Source organism: Arvicanthis niloticus, chromosome 9 (genome assembly GCF_011762505.2).
Source record: "Arvicanthis niloticus isolate mArvNil1 chromosome 9, mArvNil1.pat.X, whole genome shotgun sequence".
In the NCBI taxonomy this organism is placed as follows: Eukaryota; Metazoa; Chordata; class Mammalia; order Rodentia; family Muridae; genus Arvicanthis; species Arvicanthis niloticus.
Window position 1 is genome coordinate 24,408,133 of NC_047666.1, and position 27,732 is coordinate 24,435,864.

Here is a 27,732-nt window from a genome sequence, read left to right on the forward strand (position 1 = left end):
TTGACTGCTCTGACCCATCATTATCAAAAGACAAACAATATAAAGCAGATTTTCTCTTCTTAAAAAAAAATTACATGTAAAGTTTCTCATGAGGAAAGGAAAACACAAACAAAAAATTCTGACCTTGTGCCTTCCACTGGGCACTGAATAAAACTGGTCCTGGGTCACTGGAAGCTTGTCTTCTAACTATATTCTTGGATGAAAATCTCCTACAGGGTGGGACATCACATGTATCTATACCAAAAATGTTACCAACATATTAAATACTTAGCAATTATAAATATTTATATATTTGATCTGCAAAATACTTCACATGCATTATCTTCTCTAATCCTTACAATTCTTTGCAGAAATTTAAAAAAGTCTACATAATTTCCTCTCATAATAAATCCATCTTGGAAATAATCTAATGTGACTTTCCCATCCTATAAAAGTAGAGCCCAAAGCCCAAACATAAGTAACGAATACCCAAGACCGTATAGCTAGTTGGTGGCAAAACTGAAGTGAATGGGTTTCAGCCCAAGACTCTGCAGTGAGGATGAAGGCAGGAACAACATGAAGGCTGATGCAGTTCCCTACCTTCTAGAATGGGAATCATTCAGTCACTCTCACAAAGGAGCATACTGGGTCTAGAGGAACTGAGTATGACCTACGTACTGAACTGTAGACCTAAGAATTAAAGGACAATCTGTTTTGTCTTGCTGAATTCTAATTCTGAAGTGCAATGTAGCTGGCATATCTAGAACTGCCTGTTAGAGCAAGGGAGGCCTTTTAACCCATGTGGGAGAATGTCAGGGCATGGACACTAAAAGCACCACCCACCAACTTATAGAACTTGGTATTATAGCCACGTCTCTCTTTGTCCCACTCTTCACATCCCATAATGTCTACACAGGGGGACTACATGCCTCTGTTCACTCCCAATCTTGCAGCAGGAAAAAGTGAACCAGAAACTGTAGTTGTTACCTGTATCGGTTTTATCAAATTCAACAATCATTTATCCTGTGAGTACTAAGTATCAGACACTATACTAGGTACAAAAGAGCCAGGATGGAGAAGACAAACATGATCTTTGACTTACTTAATATACAGCCTTCTATTTTCCTGAGCTCTATGAAATTTATATGGTAAAGGACACACTCCTCTAATCTGGAACTGCCTCAAATTCAGGTGTGCTCCTTGCTGTGCAGCTCCCTACTGTGTGTCAATTTATTTGGTGAGACTAAGTTATAGAGCAAAGGCATGAAGCTGAGGGTTTAGTCCTTAGGCATGGGATCAGTGACCCCACAAAAGGACCAGAGAACACTGGGGAGATTTATCCTGGCCGTGTTAAAAGCAGAGTCAAACCTTTTGGCATCTTGATCTTGACCTTCGATGCTCAGGAATCTTAAGAAACACATTACTGTGGTTTTTATACACTATTCAGGTCTTTTGGCATCACAGCACAGTGACTAATAATACTTATTAATACGTATATCTAAGAATACACCAAAGAAGTTATTACTTGGGAGTGAGGTACCAAACAAAAGAGAGAGTAGAGTATCTGAAGCTGGCTAGTAGTGATGGCAGACAAAGTTGCTGCTGAACACTAAGTTGTGAAATGTGGTAGCCAAGCTCATATCCCAAGGTATTATCTTGAGTCACGTGGGAACACATTTCCATGGAAGGAGGAAAATTGGAGGACTGAGATTCTGTTGTCATCCATGGATTGCAAAAGGCAGAGGAATCTAAGTCATGTGGTTGTTTTTAATATTACAGGACAACTTACAATCAAAACAGTGAATCTTGGATCTTTCTAGAAATGTCTACATTGAGAACCTAAACAGAATTATGACAGCAAAGTTTAAGGAGCCCCACTATGCCCTGCAGCTAGCTAGCAGAGTAAGCTAAGATCCAAGTGCATGAAGTGAAGAATCTGGCTTGAGCTACCTTTATAAACTTGCCATGTTCTCTTGACCAATGCACAGTGACTGAGCTACTGTGGCTTCTTGATCCTTTGGCCTCCTCAACAAGGTTTTCTGTTTTGCTGTCCTTGCCAGAGAAGAAAAACACTGCTCTTCATTACTGTCTTTTCAGCATTTTGTCCTGTGACTAGAATCTAAACTGAACTGTTTTGGGGTAATAAGCAAAGTAAGAAAGAATATATCTTGAAGGAAATATGTGTTGTCTTAGAAACCAGAGCAGAACACTGGGGAAACTGGGTGGTTATGCATTCTGCATGACTTAACATCATTTTGATTGACAACTTAATTACTGTAGGATATCTAACTGTATAGGCTTGATTTGTGGTACAAGCTAATAGTCACTTTCCTTGTTTGCTCGGTTGGCTGACACAGATTTGGTCCTAGCTCTGGCACAGATTTGGTCCTAGCTCTGTTATTTAAAGAACTCTCATATAACTCACATAATGCAAGCATCAAAGGCTGTAGATGAAGGAGAGAACATGGACAACATACATGCTTTCTCTGTTTCTACTAGGTTCTTCAATGTTCTCTCTCCACTTTATCACATTTAGAATATATTAGTTAGGTCATAAATATGCCAAGCTCAGAGACTTAGGAAGAGTAACTGAAGAGAAACAAGTCAAGGGCAGCTATATACACATGTAGTGCAGAAAATTTAAAATGGGCACAGTTACAGCAATCAGCACATATTTGGGTTAAGTGCCTGCAGTTCAGAAGGGTCTCTCTACAAAGGATCCTTGTCCCTAACACCCAGTAGAAGGAGCAGAAATAAGCAGGCTCATTGAAGTTTGCCTGACTAGCACACAACGACGATTTCACCTGAGACAAATAGAACATATTAATTTTTTGTAAATATATATGAAGAGATGAAAACAGTTAAAACTCTGCAGGAGCTCCTGGTGACTGATACTACACCCAAATGAATTCTTTAGGAAGTTAGGAAAAAATGTCATCTTTCCATTAAAGTGCATAAATGACAAGTAGTCTTCTGCTACTCTTTCATATCATAGGAGGTTCACAGAGATCTTGAATTTGTTTTAAGGCTGCCTTTTGAGATTAGGAAGAATCTCTACATTGACTCCCTGGCTTGCAGATTAAGGATTACTAGGGTAAGAGTGATGGTGTGGGAGACTACAAGAGCTTGTGCTTTTTCAATAGTAAGGCAAAGCCCAGCTTAGCCAGCCATCGAAAACCAAAATAACAAAGCAAAACAAACACTCTAAGATAATTCATGGTAATAATATTGATTTTGTTAACTTCTTGTTCAGATAATCATATGGAAAAGTTTATGGGAAATAGTGGATTACAGTAAAATGATAGTTATGTGACATACATTTGGTTTCATTATTTGGTGTTTTGATGTTTCAAATCTTTACATAATTTAGGAAGTTGAATACACTGCAGAAAAATGGAAAATAAAATATATAGACATATACATAAGGAGATGACCTGACTGTTGTAAAAGAAAACAAAACCAAACAAATCACTTGCAGTAGTTTTAACATCTATCCATTGACTCTGTATGAGAACACACATGTGGATTTGTATTTCCAGGTCACTGCTTAGGGAGGTTAAACAAGCTACTGGTTCAGACCCGAACCACCTCCGGTAGGAGTTCATATAGCCTTTGGACTACTCTCAATCTCTTGGAGTATCAAAGGTCCTCCTGGAAACACAAATCTAACCAATTTACTATCTTCTCTGACCTCTACTACATCTGCTCTCAGGCAGTGTCCAGCACAGTACTTTGCAGAGCTGGAGCTCCACGTATATTTGGTGAATAAATGGACAGGCTACTGAATTAACTTCTATCACCAAATCTCTGGTCACAGTGTTGGCGAATGTTGTGGATCTTGTGTTTGAGCACTGATTAGGAAAGCTGTGGAACCTTGCTGGAGAAAGTGAGTTTCTGGGAATGGTAAGAGGCTTGAGATTTGATAGCCTGGCCCTGCTTCCTATCTATCTGTTTCCTACTTCTGATGCAATGTGACTAGAATCCTCACACTCCTGCTGCCATACCTTCCCCTACAATGATGGACTATGTCACCCCAAACTGTAAGACAAAATAAGCCTTTCCTCCATTTGGTTGCTTCTTATCAGGTAACTGATGATAGCAAAATGGAAAATAACTAATACAGAAATGCAAGATAAAATCCATACACATCAGAAAAACCCAGAGGTCACTGTTAAAATTTAAAAGTATAGAAATAATTTTCTCAGGCCTTCTTAATAACTCACCTTACAGGTACTAGGTTTGATGACCTGCCAGTAAGAATCACTTCAGTATCACACCTTTCAGAGGTTAACAATCTAGGCAGTGGTTACTACTTTAAGAGGACAGTGGAACTACTGGGTAATTTCTTACAAAAGCATAAAGCTGGGAAGTAGACAGCCATCAGGTATGGATCATAACTTCCAGAACAACCCAAGAAGTTTTGAAGATAATTACCAAGAAGCATAAGTTAATTTTTATATTAAACTAAATAGCATCTTCACATTTTTATAAGTCACAAGCTCTAGACAACATTCAAACCATCTGCAGAACACTTTCAAAAAGACAGGATTACTGTCATTTCCAAATCTAGGCTTACTGATGCTCCTGTTCTGAGGATGATAATTGAGGTAACACAGTATTTACCATCCAGCGAAATAAGCCCTTCATATGTATAAGTTTATTTAATCCTAGCTTCATCCCTACAATATTAGTCATTATTCCCATTTTATAAATAAGATTACAAAGCACCAAATAATTTGTCAGTGTGGTCAATCTAAAAGAAAGAGAAAAAATATATCTATTCTGTCAAGCTGACTAAGATGACACTATCCTAGCAGAGTATCTCAGCTCATGCTAGTAAAAATGACTCGTCTCTGTGCTCTGGATCTAAGAAAATTGCAGCACAGGCCTTAAGAGTCATTCAGTGCACACTCACATTCCATCATGTCCACATTTTCTTTCAGGACTTAGACACCTCCTCCAAGGATTCACAGACAAAAAGGAGAAACTATCTCTCACATAAACCAGTGGGTGGAAGATGTAAGTGCTAATTAACTTGTCATTGGGCTGCTTTTCTACGCCTCTGTCTAACTATTTGAATTTTATGTATCAATTCTTTAAGATTTTTTTATAGACCATTGAGCAGCTGAAGTAAAAAAATGAAGGGGGTGGTATAGAGAAAGACATAGAACAGAATTTCTTTTTAACTGAAATAAATGTCCATGGAAAGTTTTCTTGACAGATAAATTACTGCCAGTCAGAAGTGAAATGTTAAATCTTCAATCAGTGAAGCTCAGGGACTCTAATATATAGAAAAGATTTTCATGACTGATGCTAAGTTTTTAAGTAGGGTGTCAGGCCATGTAATGGTAAGTCTCCAGGTAAATGCTGATGCTAAGTTTCAGTAAAACTGTCAGAACCCTTCAAAAGTGTCTTCATTACTTTCCTATTGGTGTGATAAGACATCATAACCAATACAACTTATGGAAGAAAGAACTTATTTGGGACTTTCAGTTTCCAAAGGTTAACTAGAGTCCATGAGCATGATGGCTAAGAACATGACAGCCAGCCAGGCAGGCAGGCTGGCATGGTGCTGAGCCAGTGGCTGACTTTTATATCTTGATCTTCAATCACCATGCAGAGAAGGCTAAACGGTAATGGCATGGGGTTCTGAAACTTCTGAAGTCATACAACTCCTCCAATAAGGCCACACCTCCTAATCATTCTCAAACAGTTCCACCAAATGGAGACCAAGTATTCAACCATGAGCCTATGGGGATGATTCTCATTCAAACTACTACAAGTAGACTCAAGTTGAATGCTGATGCTAGTTTTATTAGCAGGATAGTCAGGACCTGCACCTTGATTGACTCTGAAGTTACTCCAATACTACATGGCCTTCCTGCCAAAATACTAGCTCTTGAGAACTGGAAACCTCTTTGACATAGTTAGCAAACTAGGGTGCTCCCACCTCTTACGAGGATGACCTTTGCACTCGTACTCTTAATGGAGAACTGGCTCTGCACTGAGGAAGTGGACTCACCTGAAGATCACAGAAAGTTGTTCATTTATCTAAATACAAACTGCTTGAGGATCAGGTTCTAAAGGTGGCATTTTTTTTCAGTCTGCACTATTCTTGCCAGAACATTTCTCTTCTTCTCAGTCTTATGCTCCACTGTATCTCCCTCTATCAGCTGTGCCTCTTAGCAGTATGGAAATGCAGTGATAGAGTCCATCAATCGTTGCCTGTCACTCACCATGCCTTCCCTTCCTGTGAAACTGAATGCAGTCTAACTTAAGCCTCTTCCCTCTTATCTTCCTAACACAAAGAACACTCACTCTTTCTTCAACTAAAGAGGATGGCTTTGTTCTTGGCTTCAGTAATCAATTATGATTAAAATAGCCAGTGGGTATGCTTCTATCCTTCTAGCAAATAACTGGTTAACACATGAATTATATGAATGAATTTTGGTTAATTAGAGACAAAAACATCTACTAGTACCTTCTAGAAAGAGTTTTTCCACTACAGAGTATTACCATACCTGCATGAAATCTCCAGAATTATAGCTGTTTCTGAATTGTAAGAAAGTAAAACAATGATCCTACTTTAAGAAATTGTATGATGTGTGTGTGTGTGTGTGTGTGTGTGTGTGTGTGTGTGTGCCCACAAGCATATTCATGTGTGAGTGCAGTCACTGGTGTACCATGGTGTATATCTGGAGGTCAAAGGACAACTTCAGGTGTCAGCTCTCACTTTTCACTTCTTTTTTGATATTGGGTCTCTTGACCAATGCATATGCCAAACTAACTAGTTCACAGATTCTGAAGATTCTCCTGTCTCTGATTTCAATTTTGCTGTAGAAGATCTGGGATTACAAATACATGCTGCTGTGCCTGTCTTTTGCTTGGGTTGCAAGGGTTCAAATTTGGGTCCTCATGCTTGCATGGTAAGCACTTTACCCACTAAGCCATCTCTGAGTTTTCAAGACCCATGGTCATGGCTCCTGGACTCTTAGTTTGTGTGTTTTCAATTTAGCAAGACAACCACGCTTGTGTAGGTACACTTTCTTTCCTTGCTTTACAGAATGACCTGGGATCTGCCTGTCCCTAGTAGGTTCTTATAGATCTTTTTCTTTCTCTGAGGATGACAATTCTGCAGGAAAATAGTCTTTTTTTGTCGCTTTTCTAGTTTCTAACTCTATTCTCATAGATGTCTGTTTTTAATAACATTGGAATGAGTATTCTTCTGCCCATTAGTCTATGGTATATATAGTAGCAGACTTTTATAAATATATCTCCAAGACCTTTTAGAGGTAATTTTTTTCATTATTCAAACGATACATACATCTTTATTACAGAAAATGTTTATGGAAACTAATGCACATACAGTAATTAAAGGCTTGAGAGCTGGGGCTAGTACTATAGCTCAGTACTACAGCACTTGCCAAGCATAGGCAAGACTCTGGGTTAAAATCAGCACTGGAGGAAATATAATCAGTAGTTAAGGATTCTACCCTCATTTAAACAATGCAAAACAGTGATGGAAACTCAAGTCACTAGATAGAAAAAGAACAGAGTAGATGCTGAGAATCCCAAGTGTCTCACTGGATACTTGGTGATGCACTGTTGTGACCAAAACAACTGAGTCAAGCAATTTAAGGGAGATAAGGTTTATCTGAGGTTACAATTTAGGGGATTTCCATCTGCCTATTGGGGAAAGCATGGTAGCATTCACAACAGCAGAAGCATGTGGTAGAGAATCCTCAGCTCATAGGAGATCAGAATGCAGAACAATACTAGAATCAAGAGTCACCCTAAAATCTTTAAAGCCTGATCTATTTCTACAAGCCTCAAGTTCAGTGTCTCAAAGGCTAGCATCACCATCTGAGGAAGAATAAAACATGAGTCTGTAGCAGACATTTCAGATTAAAACCGTAACAGGCACAAAATTATGTGTTTATGGAAAGGAATCTCCAAAGCAGAGAAAAGTGTGACCACAAATACACAGAATACTTTGTGTAAGTCCAGTTGTACCTATTGTTTCCAACAAGAAGGATAGAAGATATCCTACTCTCTACTATGTTGGACTGAACACTTCAAAGGGCTTTGCTCTGGAATTGTGCTTGCTGGGCTGAGAGAACAGGCTGAGAGAAAGGCTGCTACAGACAATATGAGTGCTTAAGAGCACTTCTTGACTCTATGTAAACAACTCCAAGTGACTTACATGGAATTTCAATCTTAATAAAACACCAAACAAGGTGAAATTTAAAATCTCAGGAATTCAGTAAATAATGATAAAAATGCAAAGCATTAAAAAAGGTAACTCAGAACCAGAGGAAAAAATTAATCAGAGAATAATGCTGAAAAATATGTAGCTATAGAAACTATTTGAATAGCAATTATTAAAATGATTTATATGTCAAAGAAGATAAATAACCTGAGAATTGTGGAAAGACAACTAGAAGACAAAAATGAGTACTAAAGCAGGGCTGGGCTGGGGCTCAGTGTGGAGGGTCTGCCTGACACTGGATAAAGCTCTCGAGTCTACTTCCACCCTGTGGATACACACAACACACCCAAATGGAGCTCATACAGAATTATCAAAAGAGAAATACTGAAAATGAGAAGTAAATATAAACTCATTTTTGCTGTAGATTACAAACTATTGAAAAACTATTATCAAAAAATCTAAAGTAATCAAAAAGCATCCAAAATTAAGCATATCAGAAATAAAAATGCTTAATAACTAAATGGAGCAATAACAACCCAGAAGACACTGGGAAACTGAAAAGAGGTTACATTTTAAAGTATTTCTTATGAAACAATACTTATACAAATTGTCTCTTAGTTATTATTGACTACCTGTAATAACTAAAAGTAAACAAGGAGCTATAATTAATAAGCCATAAGTCACACAAAATTTAACAAAAATCAATATGAAGCAAGACAATGGGGAAGGGGAAATGATATAAGATGCAGAAAAGCAGAAGACAGCAGGAAATGTCCAAGGGCGGCTGCAGATACAGAGTGAACTGGAGTCCAGCCTGGGCTGTGAGGATACCTATTTGGTTTCAAACAAAACAAATACAAATAAACCTCAGCCAACAAACAAACAAAAACAAGTGCACTACCAATAACAAAGTAAGAATATAGGAGGTTTGACTGGCAGTACCAATGAATGTTACCATTGTCATCTAATGGACTTATCACACAGCTTATATGTAACACTTAAAACACATATATACTACTTTTTCAAGTGTAACTAGAATACCTAATAAACTGGGCCATTAAAAATAATCTCAGGATATTAATAACAGAATTGAAATTATACAGAACATGCTCTCTGACTAAAATGAAAGTAAACTAGAAACTAAAACAGAATTTGTACAAAATTTCTAAATATTGGGGAAGTATGCCAAAAATTTCTAAATAACCAATGGATAAAATCTGAAAGCCCAATGTGTTCATAATTGTATATTTCTCAACTTTACTAAAAAATTTGAAATGAGAATTTAAAAATTAAAAAAGCGAGTGCACCTAGGAGCCCCCCAGACACATTCTGGGGGATCCATAGAACCCATAGCCAGCGCTAGCACGCCCCGTCCGCCGCTCGCCCCTCCTGCAGTCTGAGGCCTGTGGGTAAGTGCACCCAGGAGCCCCCCAGACACATTCTGGGGGATCCATAGAACACATAGCCAGCGCTAGCACACCCCTTCCGCCGCTCGCCCCTCCTCCAGTCTGAGGCCTGCGGGTAAGTGCACCCAGGAGCCCCCCAGACACATTCTGGGGGATCTATAGAACCCATAGCCAGCTCTAGCACGCCCCTTCAGCTGCTTGCCCCTCCTGCAGTCTGAGGCCTGTGGGTAAGTGCACCCAGGAGTCCCCCAGACACATTCTGGGGGATCCATAGAACCCATAGCCAGCACTAGCACGCTCCATCTGCTGCTCGCCCCCCCCTCCGGTCTGAGGCCTGCAGGGTCTGAGTCCCAGACCAGACCTCTACCAGGTCTGCAGTTGTGTGGACCACGGATTCCACCTGAGACATACTGGAAGGTCCGCTCAACCCAGAGCCACAGAGGAACAACTGAACTCAGAGTGTCAGACAACATACCCTGAGATATCCAAGAGGAGACACTGCACCCAGAACAGCAGACATCTAGCTGGACTGCTACCTTGGAGGCACCATATCCTGAGGCATCCTAGAGATACCACTGTAATCAGGGCAGCTGGAAAAAAACCACAAAGACATCTGGACTCCTAGAAGACCAAACAAAAGCGAGACAACTGGAAAGACAGGCTTCAATCAGAGACAGAAGTACAGGTAGCACTAGAATTAACCAGATGGCAAAAGGCAGGCGCAAGAACGTAAGCAACAGAAACCAAAGTTACATGGCATCATCAGAACCCAGTTCCCCCATCATAGCAAGCCCTGAACACCCCATCACACCAGAAAAGCAGGATTCAGAATTAAAATCACTTCTCATGATGATGATAGAGGACTTTAAGAAAGACATAAATAACACTCTCAAAGAACAGATAGAAACCCTTAGAGAGGAAACACAAAAATCCCTTAAGGAATTACAAGAAAATGCAACCAAACAGGAGAAGGAATTAAACAAAACCATGCAGGATCTAAAAACGGAAGTAGAAACAATAAAGAAATCACAAAGGGAGAACACCCTGGAGATAGAAAACTTAAAAAAACGATCAGGAGTCATAGATACAAGTATTACCAACAGAATACAGAGATGGAAGAGAGAATCTCATGTGCAGAAGATACCATGGAAAACATAGACACAACTGTCAAAGAAAATGCAAAATACAAAAAGCTACTAACCCAAAATATACAAGAAATCCAAGACACAATGAGAAGGCCAAACCTAAGGATAATAGGAATAGATGAGGGGGAAGACTCCCAACTTAAAGGACCAGTAAATATTCTCAACAAAATTATAGAGGAAAACTTCCCTAACCTAAAGAAAGAGATGTCCATAAATATACAAGAAGCCTACAGAACTCCAAATAGTTTAGACCAGAAAAGAAATACTTCCAGCCACATAATAGTCAAAACATCAAATGTACAAAACAAAGAAAAAATACTAAAAGCAGTAAGGGAAAAAGGCAAAGTAACATATAAAGGCAGACCTATAAGAATTACACCAGACTTCTCACCAGAGACCATAAAAGCCAGAAGATCCTGGACTGATATCATACAGACCCTAAAAGAACATAAATGTCAGCCCAGACTACTATACCCAGCAAAACTGTCAATCATTATTGATGGAGAAACCAAAATATTCCATGACAAATCCAAATTTATACAGTATCTCAACACAAACCCAGCACTTCAAAGGATAATTGGTGGAAAACTCCATCACAAGGAGGGAAACTACAACCTGGAAAAAGCAGGAAAGTAATCTTCCAAAAACCGTAAAAGAAGGTAGCTACACAAACATATCTCCACTGCCAATAACAAAAATAACAGGAAACAACACTCATTTTTCCTTAATATCTCTTAATATCAATGGACTCAATTCTCCAGTAAAAAGACATAGACTATCAGACTGGATACGTAAACAGGACCCAACATTTTGCTGCATTCAGGAAACGCACCTCTGTGGAAAGGACAGACACTACCTCAGAGTAAAAGGTTGGAAAACAATCTACCAAGCAAATGGTCCCAAGAAACAAGCTGGAGTAGCGATTCTAATATCAAATAAAATCAGTTTTCAACCAGAAGTAATCAAAAAAGATAAAGAAGGACACTTCATATTCATGAAAGGAAAAATGTACCAAGAGGAACTTGCAATTCTCAACATCTATGCCCCAAATGTAAGGGCACCCACATACATAAAAGACACTTTACTAAAACTTAAAGCATACATTGCACCCTACACAATAATAGTGGGAGATTTCAACACCCCACTCTCAGCTATGGACAGATCATGGAAACAGAAACTAAATCGAGACACAATGAAACTAACAGAAGTTATGAACCAATTGGACTTAACTGACATCTATAGAACATTTCATCCTAAAACAAAAGAATACACCTTCTTCTCAGCACCTCATGGTACCTTCTCAAAAATAGACCATATAATTGGTCACAAAACAGGCCTCAACAGATACAAAAAGATTGAAATAATCCCCAGCACCTTATCAGACCACCATGGATTAAGACTTGTCTTTGACATGGACAAAAACATCAGAAAACCGACATACACTTGGCAACTGAACAATGCTCTACTCAATGATAACTTGGTCAAGGAAGAAATTAAGAAAGAAATTAAAGACTTTTTAGATTTAAATGAAAATGAGGACACATCATATCAAAACATGTGGGACTCATTGAAAGCAGTACTAAGAGGAAAAAATCATAGCTCTAAGTGCTCACAAAAAGAAAGTGGAAAGAGCATACATCAACAACTTGACAGCAAACCTGAAAGCATTAGAACAAAAAGAAGCTAGTATACCCAAGAGGAGTAGACGGCAGGAAATAGTCAAACTCAGGGCTGAAATCAACCAAGTCGAAACAAAAAGAACTATACAAAATATCAACAAAACCAGGAGCTGGTTCTTTGAGAAAATCAACAAGATAGACAAACCCTTAGCCAGACTAACCAAAGGGCGCAGAGACAGCATTCAAATTAATAAAATCAGAACTGAAAAGGGAGACATAACAACAGAAACAGAGGAAATTAAAAAAATTATCAGATCCTACTACAAAGGCCTATACTCAACAAAATTGGAAAATCTAGAGGAAATGGACAATTTTCTAGATAGATACCAGGTACCAAAGTTAAACGAGGAGCAGATAAACCACCTAAACAGTCCCATAACGCCTAAAGAAATAGACACAGTCATTAAAAATCTTCCCACCAAAAAATGTCCGGGGCCAGATGGTTTCAGTGCAGAATTCTTTCAGACCTTCAAGGAAGACCTAATACCAATCCTCTTCAAGTTATTCCATCGAATAGAAACAGAAGGAACACTACCCAATTCATTCTATGAAGCTACCATTACACTCATACCTAAACCATAGAAAGACCCAACAAAGAAAGAGAACTACAGACCAATCTCTCTTATGAATATTGATGCAAAAATACTCAATAAAATTCTCGCAAACCGAATCCAACAACACATCAAAACAATTATCCATCAAGATCAAGTAGGCTTTATCCCAGGAATGCAGGGATGGTTCAATATTCGGAAATCCATCAATGTAATCCACTACATAAATAAACTCAGAGAGAAAAACCACATGGTCATATCACTAGATGCTGAGAAAGCATTTGACAAAATTCAACATCCCTTCATGTTAAAAGTCTTGGAAAGATCAGGAATACAAGGCCCATATCTAAACATAGTAAAAGCAATATACAGCAAGCCAGTAGCCAACATCAAACTAAATGGAGAGAAACTGGAAGCAATCCCACTAAGATCAGGGACTAGGCAAGGCTGCCCACTCTCACCTTACCTATTCAATATAGTACTGGAAGTCTTAGCTAGAGCAATTAGACAACAAAAGGAAGTCAAAGGGATACAAATAGGAAAGGAAGAAGTCAAAATTTCACTATTTGCGGATGACATGATAGTATACTTAAGTGAACCTAAAACTTCCACCAGAGAACTCCTAAACCTGATAAACAACTTTAGCAATGTGGCTGGATATAAAATCAACTCAAACAAATCAGTAGCCTTCCTCTACTCAAAGGATAAACAGGCAGAGAAAGAAATCAGGGAAATGACACCCTTCACAATAGCCACGAATAAAATAAATTATCTTGGAGTGAATCTAACAAAGCAAGTGAAAGATCTGTATGACAAGAACTTCAAGTCTCTCAAGAAAGAAATTGAAGAACATCTCAGAAGATAGAAAGATCTCCCATGCTCCTGGATTGGCAAGATTAATTTAGTAAAAATGGCTATCCTGCCAAAAGCAATCTACAGATTCAATGCAATACCCATCAAAATTCCAAATCAATTCTTCATAGAGATAGAAAGAGCAATTTACAAATTTATTTGGAATAACAAAAAACCTAGGATAGCGAGAACTATTCTCAACAATAAAAGAACCTCTGGGGGAATCACCATTCCGGACCTCAAACTGTACTACAGAGCAGTAGTGATAAAAACTGCTTGGTATTGGTACAGAGACAGAAAGGACGATCAATGGAACAGAATTGAAGACCCAGAAATGAACCCGCATACCTATGGTCACTTGATATTTGACAAGGGAGCTAAATTCATCCAGTGGAAAAAGGACAGCATTTTCAACAAGTGGTGCTGGCTCAACTGGAGGTCAACATGTAGAAGAATGCAAATTAATCCATTCTTATCTCCTTGCACAAAGCTCAACTCCAAGTGGATAAAGGACCTTCACATAAAGCCAGGTACACTGAAAATATTAGAAGAGAAGTTGGGGAAGACCCTCGAATACCTAGGCACAGGGGAAAAGTTCCTGAACAGAACACCAATGGCTTATGCTCTAAGATCAAGAATCAACAAATGGGACCTCATCAAATTGCAAAGCTTCTGTAAGGCAAAGGACACTGTCAACAAGACAAAACGGCAACCAACAGATTGGGAAAAGATCATTACCAATCCTACATCTGATAGGGGGCTAATATCTAATATTTACAAAGAACTCAAGAAATTAGATGCCAAACAACAAAATAACCCCATTAAAAAATGGGGTACAGAGCTAAACAAAGAATTCTCAACTGAGGAAACTCGGATGGCCGAGAAGCACCTTAAGAAATGCTCAACATCCTTAGTCATCAGGGAAATGCAAATCAAAACAACACTGAGATACCACCTCACACCAGTCAGAATGGCTAAGATCAAAAACTCAGGTGATAGTAGATGCTGGCGAGGATGTGAAGAAAGAGGAACACTCCTGCATTGTTGGTGGGGTTGCAAGCTGGTACAACCACTTTGGAAGTCAGTCTGGCGGTTCCTCAGAAAATTGGACATAGCACTACCTGAGGACCCAGCTATACCACTTCTGGGTATATACCCAGAAAATGCCTCAACAAATAACAAAGACATATGCTCCACTATGTTCATAGTAGCCCTATTTATAATAGCCAGAAGCTGGAAAGAACCCAGATGCCCTTCAACAGAGGAATGGATACAAAAAATGTGGTACATTTACACAATGGAATATTACTCAGCTATTAAAAATAATGAATTCGAGAAATTCTTAGGTAAATGGATGGATCTAGAAAATATCATCCTGAGTGAGGTAACCCAATCACAAAAGAACACACATGGTATTTACTCACTGATAAGCGGAGATTAGCCCAAAAGTTTGAAACAACAAAGATTCAACTACCAGACGACACGAAGCTCATGAAGAAGAAAGAACAAGTGAGGATGCCTAGGTCTTTCTTAGAAGGAGTAACTAAATAACCAAGGGAGCAAATATGGAGACAAAGTGTGGGTCAGAATCTGAAGGGGGGGTTGTAGGGAGACCATTGTGTCTGGGTATTCATTCCATAGGCAGTCACCAAAAATAGACGCTGATAGGGATGTCAGGATGGGAAAGCTGACAGCAGCCTGATAAGGCTGTCTCCTTAGAGGTCTCTCAGAGTCGGACATACCCAGAGACAGATACCCACAGCTATCCATTAATCTGATCAAAGTTCCCAATGGAGGAGTTAGAGAGTAAATTGAGGGAACCGTGAACCATACGGGCTGGTGGCCCTGTGAGGAGAGCAAGAATACCAACCAGCCAGAGCTCCCCAGGGTCTAAACCACCAGCCCAGGTGCACATAGGGAGAGACACATGACTCCAGCTGTATATGTAGGGGAGGATGGCCCTGTTGGGCATAGGTGGGAGACAAGATCATTGGTACCCTGAAGGCTGAGCACTGAGGGGGGGGAATCTGAGGGTGGGGAATCTGAGGGTGGGGAGGGAGGCTGGGGGTAGGTGGGTAAACACCTTCATAGAGGCAGGAGGAGGGGGGATGGGATAAGGGGTTCCTGGGTGGTGGGGGAAATATGGTAAGGGGATAAAATTTGAAATGTAAATATTATATCCAATAAAAGAGGGGAAAAATAGAAAAGTGGTTAGAACCAACATTCTTAATGAAATGTCAGCCCTCTTTTAAAAAAAAAACTATCTTGATACTAAAATTTGTTTTGAGAATTGTATATTGCAGAATGATCAGCCTTGGTGTATCTACTCAACAAGCAAGCTGGGCAGACCTGCTCAAACCTCTGAGGTCCGTGAATTCCATCTGGAGGCAGCGAAGACACAGCATCAGAGGATTGTCAACTTGCTCTCCCCCCCCACTCCTCTTCTAATATCTCAACGCCCATAATCAGCTTGAAGAAGCTAATGATGAGTCAGCGCCCCTATTCCCTGGGCATGGGAACTAAGGTGGTAAATGTTGGGCTGTCTCCCTAGGGAAAAGTAGTGGTTTTGTCGGAATAGAGAGGATTAGCTAGGGTTTATTGCATAGCCATAACCTATTAGTAGAAATCTGTATAATTAATATCAAGATGAAGATATAAATTCTTAAATGGCACCAATTTACTTTGTTTACAAATTTTAAGGTTTTCATTGGCATGAGCTTCTTAGTGATATAAGAGTGAGATGAATATTGTTACTCTCATAGGCATTGTACCAGTATAACACACTTAGGAATACAAAGCTTAGACCCAGTCCTTCTTTAACTTTTTTAACTGATTTGAGATGGTCAGCCTGTGAGTTAAGGGACTATAGCAAATTCATGACTTGGAGTTTATTATAAGGGTGTTCTCTATGTTTTATTTAGAAATAGCTGAGTGGAGTTAACAGGCAACAGTCCAGATTACCTTACATGGATAGCTGGTTTTCAAAACATCAGAAATCCTTAGAATTGACATGACAAACATTTCAGTATTAATGTTCATTTTCATTAGAGACCTGTCTGCTCCGGACAGCTTCCTATGTTAAATTCTAAGAAGAAATTGAGCATCCTTGGAGTTACTCCAGTTGTGGTGAGACAGCCACTAGGCAAGAATTGCCACTTTCCTTCTACAGACAAATTACTGTCCAGAAAAGGACACACATGCAGAATAGTCGACTGATTATATCTGCCTAGACAGAGTAATCAGCCCTTAATAATTCTGCAGCACTAAGGTCTGTCAGATGATCCTGGGCCAGAAGGCAGAAGAACAGATGCTCCAACGTTTTGAAGTAGAGCGAGTGTCCAGGTGTTCAGAGGTCTCTATAAATTGGCTAAGTTTTAGAAGCTATGCTTTGTGCTTCCCACAATTATAGTCAACTCAGTCATTCTGGATTTCTGATGGGGTTGAAAACTTATAGCTATTTACTTTGAGAGAAAAGATCTGAGTGTATGGTCATCAGCTGACATTCATCCTAAAGCCAAGGAAAAAGCCAGGTTCAGAACTAAGTGTTTTAGTTAGGATAGATGACAGAGGTGCTGGTTAGTCAACAAAAGGATGGACTGGGTATTAGGACTATCTTGTACCTCACTGGTACAAATAGGCATAATTATGCTCTAATTGTATTTTGAGAGAAAAGTTTCCTTTTAACAGGAAGGGTGATGTGTAGGAGGAGCTAAGGTGGGAGGAGTACTGAGAGGAAGAAAAGGAGTAAGAAGAGGAGAAGAAGAAGGAGAGGAGAAGCTAGGTGATGAAAGAGAGATAGAGGGGGGGAGACAGGGAAGCAGATGTTCATGTATCTCCACCAGTCAAAGATAGTTGATATATCTAGGTTGGGTAGTGGGTTACACCTCTGATTGAACAATACCAAACTTATAAAGCCTATGATTAACATTTCTTAAAAAAATGTATAAATGCAAAATGAAAAGGGGGCATGGGATAGGGGTTTTCTAAGGGGGGGGGAATGGGGAAACGGGATGGTATCTGAAGTGTAAATGAAAGATCTAATAAAAAATAAAAAAAAATGAAAAAAAAAGAAAAGAAATTAAAAAAGCAAAAATCACCCCCCCAAAACGAGAAAACTTAAAATTAATATAAAAATACCAAATTGAGTAAAAACTTAAAATTAATACAATAAGCTAATATGGTGGTAAATAACCACATTTCCAACACTCAGGAGACTGATGCAGTAAGTTTGAACCCAGCATGGACTACTATATAGAGAGACACTGTTACAAACATCAAATCAAATAAAAATACTGACATAAATAAATATGTAGAATGCAGCTGATACAAACTTAAGAGTTGTTTTAGTGGGATTCTATTGCTGTGAAGAGACACTATGGCCAAGGCAACTCTTATAAAAGAAAACATTTAATTAGGAACTGGGTTACAGTTCAGAGGTTTAGTCCATTGTCATCATGGAGGGGAGCATGGCAGCACACAGGCAGACATGGTGTTGAAGACATAGCTGAAAGTTCTACATCCAGATCTAAAACCAAAAGGAAGAGAGAGTGACACTGGGCCTGGCTTGAACTTCAAAACCTGAAATTTCACTTCCTCCAATAAAGCCACATCTACTTCAACAAGGCCACATATCCCAATAGTGACACTGCCTATGAGCCTATGGGGGACGTTTTCTTTCAAACCATCACAAGAGTAAGTCCTAATATTAAAATGTTCATACCAAAGAAGAAAAAAAATCTCCAAGTACCTAAATTTCTACCTTACTTTTAAAATAACAACAAATTAGTTAATTTTAAAGGGGAGAAAATCGCCTTTTGGACAGGGACAGCATGAGGACAAGATGTAGCTACTAGTGTCTCCCAGTTTCTATGGGGAATCTGCCAGGATTCACCACTGGAGGATTTAGATTTAATACAGATACAAGATTAGGATTCTAGTTGTTTCACCCAGAGATTGAGTTACCATTGTTTCTAAATTAACTTTGTGTGGTGTTTTCCTTCCTGTGGTGGTTCTACTGGGTTTCAGAGAGAAGGGTACAGCTGCAAAGTGTTGAGTTTGCCAGACATGCACCACAAAGGCCTTGTGGGTTTTTGAAGCATGGGCTGGCATGGTAGTGACCTGCCAGTGGGAATTTAGTAAGCTGGGTGGAGAGATTTTGGACCTCTGAGTCAGTGAGTCTCAACTAGATAAGAACAGTCAGGCCATTGCCACCAGTGGATAGCCTGCCAGCCCACCGGGGCAGAGAGTAGCAGGGTTAAGTCTGGGAACCTGGCATTATTTTTTTTTTTTTTTTTTTTTTTTTAATATTTCCCACAACAGGTAGCACCCAATGTGGGGATACATGACAGTATTCTATTTTATTGACAAAATTGATGGACTGTGTGTTAGGTCTATCTTGTACTTTATAAATTACAAAATGGTAATAGTTGTGCTCAATTTATATCTGAGATAAAAGACTCTGCATAGCGTGGGATGGTGCCGAGTTTTTTAATATTTCCTGCAACTGGTGGCAAACCAATGTGTTGGGCAAGAATCCACTAGAAATTTAAGATTATTAGCCTGAGAGTTAGAATTTTATTTTTTAAGTGAGTAGCTGGGTAGTGCTGGGAAGAGTCGGACTCAAGCACAGGAACCCTGAAACAAAGAAAGAGCTCTGAGGTCCCCTGTTGTGGAAAAAGACAAGATGGCTGCTCTGAGTTAGAAAGCTGTAGAATGGAAGTTGCCTACTTCTTGGGGCAGAGATTGACTGAACTGTGAATTTATAAAATTGGGATTATTTGCTTTTAGGATAGATTTATATACAAATTCTGTCCAATTCACATGGGGAATTTCACCCATGGTTCAGAACTAGAATAGGGAAAAATCAATCACTGCTGATTTTTCCAAGTAGAGACAGCAGTAATAATTTCCTGCTATGTATAGGTATTAATTATTAATGTCTGTGGCTCCAGGTTAAGAGATCAATAGATAGATATTATAACAGGTATTAATAAAATAAATGTCTGTGGCTCCAGGCAGAGAGCCAAACAGATTGTATAATAGGATGGCTGCTCTAGGCAGAGAGATTAACAAGTAAAAACTATAGTGAAAGTTTGAATCAATTGTTTTAAAGATGGTATAAGGATATATTGCTCTAATGAGCCTTACAGAATACTTAAATTCTGTCTAACGTGGTTTCCATGGGAATCCTGGGTTATTATCTCATAAGGAAAAATAGATAAGGCCTAAGAATAGACACATACAGTATTTTAGTTTACTTCATTTGTTCTGGATTGTTTTAATTTTTAAAATGGTTGTAATTTTGAGTTTTGTGGTTATCTTATTCCTCTGGGAGAAAGGTTGATATAAAGGCTTTTCTGGTTGCTAGCTCAAGGGTATGCTCATTTGGGAGAAAGGTTTTGTCTTTGCATTTTTAGAAAAGGTGATTAGTATCTATATACCTTCCAGAGTAATATGGATCAGATTTGATAGAGAGGGAACCCCAGAGAACTAGACTCCAAAGAGTCAACCAAACAAAAAAAATTTATCTTAATGATACTAAAATTTTGTCTTGAGATCTGTATATTACAGAATATACAGCCTTAGTGAGTCTCATCATCAGACGTGCTGAACTGACCTGCTTGAACTCCTGATGTTCAGCCAGATCCAGTCAGGACAAAGGCATCAGAGACTAAATCAATTGTTGGTGAGGCCTTCTTAACACCAATGAACTCCCTTATTTTCCCTCCCATTTTCCCTCCTTCAAAAATATCTCAATGCCCATATTCAGCTTGAAAAAGTTATGAAGAGACATTGCCCCAGTTCCCTGGGCTTTGGGGCTGGAGGTGGTTATTATAGGTTGTCTTTCTAGGGAATATAGAAATGGTCACAGTTGGAACAGGGAGGAAATAGCTAGAATTGATTGTATAGCCATAATCTCATTTGGTAGAAATCTTTATAACTGTTACTAAGTTGAAGTCATAATTTCTTATTTTGGTACAGAATTTATTTTGATACAGAATCAAGGTTTCATTGGTATAAATTTCTTCTATTGATACAAAATTTTATAAGTACAAGGCTTGGATCCAGTCCTCCTATAAATGCCATTTAACTGATCTTAGATTTTTAAGCCTGTGAGTTAAGGGCCAAATAGCAAATTCATGGCTCTGAGTTTATTGTTAGGGCATTTTCAAGATATTTTAATTAGAAACAGCTGAGAGTAGTTAACGGACAACAGTCCAAATTACTTCACATAGATGGTTTTCAAAAATGTCAGAAATCCACAGAATGTGATATTTAATGTTAATTATTCACTTGCTGTTGAGACAAGTCTGCTCCTACAGCTCCCCATTCGTGGATTCAAAGAAGCAGCTGCTCATCTTACCTCCAGGTGAGGCTGTACATTGTGGCTAGGTAGCCATTGGGAAGAAAATTGCCAGTCTCTCCTGCAAACCTGTACTGTTTTTGAAAGAACACAATTTACAGGTTAAGATAGCTTAGTTCTGCCAAGACAGAATAGGCTAGTCCTTTATATTCCTGTTTCTCAAAGGTCTGTCAGATGCTTATGAGCCAGAAGGTTGAAGACAGATGCTCCAACTTCCTGACTTACTGTGGCTTTATAAGAAGGCAGCTGTCTCTAAAACTTGTTTCAGTGCTGGGAGCTGTGTTATGCTTCCTGTATCTTTAGATAATGTTGGTCATTCTCGGATTTCTGATGGGGTTGAAAAACTACTTAAAGTCTCATAGACAACCCAGGCTATTTAACATTGAGAGAACAGATTTGAGAGGACGGTTTTCAGATGGCATACAATCTAAAGACATGACATAAGTCAGGTGTAGAATTAAGTCTTTTAAGTTAGAATAGATAACAGTGTTCTATTTTATTGACAAAAATGATGGATTGGGTATTAGGTCTATCTTGCACTTTATAAATTACAAAATGGTAATAGTTGTGCTCAATTTATATCTGAGATAAAAAAAAAAGTCTTTTAAGTGAACAGAAAGGGGGAAGTATTCTGGATGGCTCTGTGTTACCTGCATTTTTATGTTAATTTCCACTCTCCTGGGAGGGTCTGCAGACAAAGAGTGAGTCATTTACCCAGGTGACTTCTTGTGAACCAATTCCCTAATAAACAAAGGAACCAATCACTGGGCAAGTAAAAGGGACTTCTGGAGGAAGGGAGAGAGAGGAAAAAGAGATAGGGTCCTTTTTGTAGCTACTAGTGTCTCCCAGTTTCTATAGTGGATCTGTCAGGATTAGCCACTGGAGAATTTAGATTTAATGCAGATATAAGATTAGGATTCCAGTTGTTGTGCCCAGAGATTGAGCTACCATTGTTTCTGGGGGAAAAAAAAAAAAGGAAGAAAATCATAGATCAATGAGACAGCTGAAAATTGGCTTGCTCACTTGGCACACACACTTGGGCCTTCTTTATGTGGTCCCTCTACATGAGCTGGCGACGGCTTCCTCATATAATGGAGTCCTTGGTCTCTACAAGCAACAGTAGCTGAGAACAGGGATGCTCTGTCTTCTCTCCAGGTCTAGGCTCACAAGTCAGGAAGGGCTGATGCTTTGATATTCTATTGATTATAGTGCAGTCTGAAACCTGCCTTGATTCAGAGGGAGAAAATGAGGTACCATCTCTCACTGACATAGCCTCAAAGCTCTAGGGAAAAGTATGTTAGAAACACTGCTGGAGATACCCTGAACAATGAACCCACAACAGAACTGGCATGATACATGGCATCATTTCCCTTTAATCTGAAAAAAAAAAAAAATCTGTATTGGCTGTGGCATGGATCTGACTACAGGTTCTTTTAATTTCTGTTTATTTCATATAACGTTATTTAACTTTTGTTTTTCAGGTATATTTTGAGAGATTCATTATTTTACTTAGCTTGACAGACAGGTTCCTTTTTTTTCTTCTAGCTCTTTGAAGATACCATTGTATAGTGTTCTGATTTGCATGTTTCTGATACTGAGTTCAAAATAACTCACATGCCTTTCCCCTCCTTGGCTGGTATTTTTTCTTTATTTTGTTTATTCAATAGTCTAACTATGCTATTGTGTGGCTTTCTTTTGGCTTAACATGATGAATTATTTTAAGCTTCTTGAAAAAAAATTGGTTAGTACCTTTCCTTACATGTAGAAAAGTTTTGTCAGTCATATATTATATCTTTTATTACTGTTTGAGGCACATTTTACCTACATAGACCATATTATCATGGAGTTCACTATGGATCCCAGCTCAGGCTATACTTGAACTTACAATACTCCTCCTGCCTCTAGCCTTCTGAAATCTGAAATTATAAAACATTACCTTTAAAATTACTAAATACATTACATTGTGTTTTCTAAAACTCTTACACATTTCCACATCTATGCTATTGAGTGGGCTCAATAATACTTCATGCCTACTTCAGACTCTGTTATATGTTATATTTTACAGTTCCTTCGATGTGACTTAAGTTGTGCTTTTGTTGGTTTGGTTTTGGGTTTAGGTATTTTATTTTGTTGTTGTTTGCTATAAAATGGTAGGTGCTAATGTTTCAAAGTATATTATGTGTCCTTCAAGTCTTGCTGGTAGGCTTAATTAGGGCAAGACTACCCCTGGATTAGTTTTAAAAATATGTAAGAAACTCAAACTCCATCTGTAACAAGAAAATAGTAAGGTTTGTTGTTTTGTTTTAATGGACAAAGGATCTGAATAGACAGTTCTCAAATGATGACAAAAGGGATAAATGACTAACGGGTATATAAAACTGGTCAGAGATACACAAAGCCACAATGAAATATTACTGCATATCTGTGGAACTAGCTATAATCAAAGGACAACAGAGGCTGGATGGAGGGCTAGCTCAGCAGTCAGACTGGCTGCTCTTCCAGAGAATCCACGTTTAATTCCCAGCACACACTAGTGACTCAAAACCATCTGTACCTCCAGTTCCAGGGGGATCCAATGCCTTACTCTGGCCTCAGTGGGCACCAGCATGCACAAGGTACAAACACACACACATATACACATGCAAACAAAACATTGATATACATTTTTAATGGTAACAGATAAACACTAGAGACAGCAAGAAAGAAATGAAACTACAGTGCAGGCAGACTGTGCATTCCTGGACAGTAATTATGGAGAAAGTGTAGGAGTTTCTTTCAATGCTAAAAAGAGCCACCTTATCATCTACTCCAGAGAAAAAGAAATCTTTTCCAGAGCTTTTCCATGTTTATCACAGTACAGAACAGCTAAGACATGAACTCAAGCTCTGTCATCACTGGATGAGCAGATAAGAAACAGAGGCTGCCATATACAATGAGCATGAAATGGTCTTTGCATACGAGAAATACTAGACGGAAAATTTAGAGGCCATTACGTTAAGTAAAATAAACAAAGCAAAGAAAGACAAATCCTATACAATTTCTCTTGAGTGTGGATCTAGAAGAGGCAAATCCAAACGTGAGGAATGCAGAAGGCAAGGGATGGTAGCTAGGAGAGCAAAGGCACTAGAGAAGTATAGATCAAAGGACTAAAAATTCAAGTCGGATGGCAGCAGGTTGAAGAGATTTATGGTACAACATGGTAACTCTGACAATATGTTATATTCTTGAAAAACTGCTGAGAGATCTGAAGTGTAAAAAAGAAATGGAGTAATATACAATTTATCAGTACAATTTAGTCATTCTATAACACATACACATGCAAAACATGTTGTGATGAAAATTAATACAAGTAAGAAATACATGACAGTTTGCTTGGAGCCTGAACTGCACTAAGCTGTGGTCTAATTGATACACAAGATGCTTCCCTGGGTAGCTGCCATCTCAAGGTCTTAGAGTACATGATGGCCCCTGGATTCCTAGCCACCTCACAGACTCCAGTGGCTTCTCTGTTATCTGTCAAGCCTCACAGTATTCCTGCACATAGCAAATTACTGGTGACCAAAGTCTCCAATGCTGCCCCATTGCAGATTTGCAGAGACCCTCTTCTGACTCCCCAGCTGTCTCATCATCCCCACACCCCCCATCTCTTGGGGTTTGCATTCTTATTTTGACTGGTGATATAGTGCTGCTGTATTGCAGTTAAACGGAATTTGCAGATGAAAATCATGTGAAACACAGCAACTTCTGTGCTGCTACTCTCTCAAAGACCTGAGATTGCTGCTCTGTTGTCAGCACAGGGGCTAGCTGTTTCACACAGGTACCTATTTTACAAATGTTTATGGTAATATGTTATGATGGCTGGAAGTGGAAATCACTATAAGTGCTATTCAAAAGACCACCAAAGGAAACAAATTGAGCAGTTACTATAAGTGGCCAAGGGAAAGAAGCAATTGCATAGTCCTACCCAGCTTCAACACTTATGAACCACTACAATTACCAGCATGGCAAGATAGGGTAAAAAGAAGCATGTTCATGGCAACCAATACCTGTGTAACTGGACTTAAGCCCCACTCAATGGAAGGAAAATCATTCTGACACTGGAAACCTAGCTAGCTTTCTATAGCCAGTGAGGTCAATGACATTAGAAAGGAAAATCCTGCTGTTTATTTGCTAGACCAGGATAATTCCATACTACATTCTAAATCTTATTCTTAGACCACAGATAAATGTATCTACCACTTCTTATCAAGAAGCCTCTCTATACAGTAAATGGAGGCCATTGCAGAAAACCATAACTGGATATAATGATCAACAGATCATAGGGAGCACAGTCAAAAGAGATATACCTATAATACTGTTCATACATCTATGGCTCAGGGAACATGAAAAGAAGAAGCAGAAAGATAGTAAGAGGCAGAATATCTAGGGGTCTGCTTCAAAATTTTCTCCTAGAGAACGCTAAACAAAACCAAAACAAAGTAATACCAAAAGGAATGAGAAACATCTCATGGAATCACACTCCTATACAATGAACTACAGGTCACAGCGATTGTTGGGAGAAGAATTAGCCTCTCCTAGGGATGAGCTCCCTTTTTAGTTGGCCAGTATTCTGTAGGAAGCTTTGAAACCATATAAATACCACCAACAAAAATATGCAGACAGAAGATTGTATTTACACATACATAGACACACACACACATTTGTATTTATACACAATAATAACTTTAAAAGATATTGTATTTATACACAATAAAATATAAAAATTTATACATTGACTTGTAAATTGCAGGTGTCATGAAAGGGGTTGAATAGAAGGTAAATGGGAGGGGAAAAGAGATATAATTATATATAAATTGAAACATATTTTTAAAAGTCAATATAAAAATAAAAATAAAATGTGCTGCAAGACACATTTCCCATCTAGGTATTTTTGGATATTATGAGGAACACTGATTCCACAGGCCTAAAAGTGTTTGTTTTTTCTTTCACATCAATGACAATGCAAGTTTTTTAAAACAAGCAAGCAACAATGGCTCACAGACTTACGTTCACATTCTCTGACATCCAGGTTGAACTGCTGTAAGGCTCCTAAAGTGAGCTGCCGCACTTCCGCTTCTAGCAAAAGTTGCATCAAGGATGTGGCTAAATGCTTGCATGCTGACATACAGGCAGTCTGGGCCACCTTTCCCTGAAATACAAATGTGTAAACAAGAAAGTTAATGGGTTATAACGAAATGCCATCTAAATCTATTTATTCATTTGTTTATTTAATGAATTTAAGAAAGAATCGCAGCCATCCTAGGATGGCTTCAGACTTGCTATATAGCCAAGAATGACCTTGAATTTCTGATCTTACAGTCTCAACCTCCAAAATGTTGATATTGTAGCTTGGCACCACCATGCCTAGGTTATGTGATACTGGGGTAAACCTGAGGTCTTTGTGTACTCTAAGCAAGTACTGTACTAAATGTGGACATCCCTAGATATGAAAGTTTAAATAACTTATTCTAGTCTCAATTAGGAATTTCTTTAAGGTTCTCTATCATAATACTTGCACATCTTATAGCTTTGGAAGTATACATATGTTAACAGCAATTACTTTAAACATTAGCTCCATCCCAGCAGTCACAGTAATTAAAACAGTAAGCTATATTCACAAAACCCAAATGGGCTAAGAAGCATATTTTAAAGTAACAGTAGATGCAATATTCCAAAATCATAAGTAAGTTGAAAAGAATATTAAAAGGAAATAAATATAAAAAAGTCTTTTCCAAAAAATCTTTATACATTCTAGCAACACTCTCTAGATACAAAACAGTACTTACTGCTCTATAACTTGTCAGTAAACTCATAGCAAAAAAGACCTCTGATATGTCATTAAAAGGGTGAATTTTGTTTTCTTACTTGAGATTTACAGATTCATTCTAATCTAATTTTAAAGACAGATTTTAAATTAATATTTAACTGTCTTTATAAAAACATTCAAAGCAGTTACATATTCATTCACTAATATTAAAATCATAGTTTATGCTCCTGAATGACATCATTAGTTACCATCCTACTCTGCATCAAAAGTGACCATCATTAGTATTAGTTTACTCTTTTGTACACTGTCAACTCTGTTCTGAGGGGCTGGGGTATGGCTGAGTGAGAGACCACTTGCCTAATGCTGTCTGAGGCCGTGAGATCCATATCCACCACCACAATGAAGAAAAAAAAAGGAAAAGAAATGCTATTATGACAAGTACAGGAGCAGAAACAATAGGCTTCCTCTGTGTGCCAACCTTTAGCCAACCCTAAACCATACTTCCCTAATTATGGATGCAGACAAAACCTGTCATGGAATGTGATTCTATTGGACTATTCTTCTTCCCAGTATATGAACATAAAGGCTAGAATCATCTCTGGTATAGAAGCCAAGGCTTACCTTAGGCCCTAACTTGCTACTGCTCTTTTGGTGTCTTTACTGAAGGTTATGAGGAAAGCTGAGTCTGACCATCTTGCCTCTTTGTTTACCTTCTGTACGTTGGCAGGTTTGTGTCTATTTA

General features: G+C 38.6%; 1 protein-coding gene across 2 annotated transcripts in view; it reads right to left on the reverse strand.

Moving 5' to 3' along the window:
• Exoc6b (exocyst complex component 6B) overlaps nt 1–27,732 on the reverse strand; it is a 466,935-nt gene that overhangs the window by 146,438 nt on the left and 292,765 nt on the right. For both annotated transcript variants that reach the window (XM_076940004.1, XM_034511676.2), the window contains exon 19: nt 26,231–26,372. In XM_076940004.1, coding sequence (XP_076796119.1) covers nt 26,231–26,372 — 142 coding nt within the window. The remainder of the gene's footprint in view (nt 1–26,230; nt 26,373–27,732) is intronic.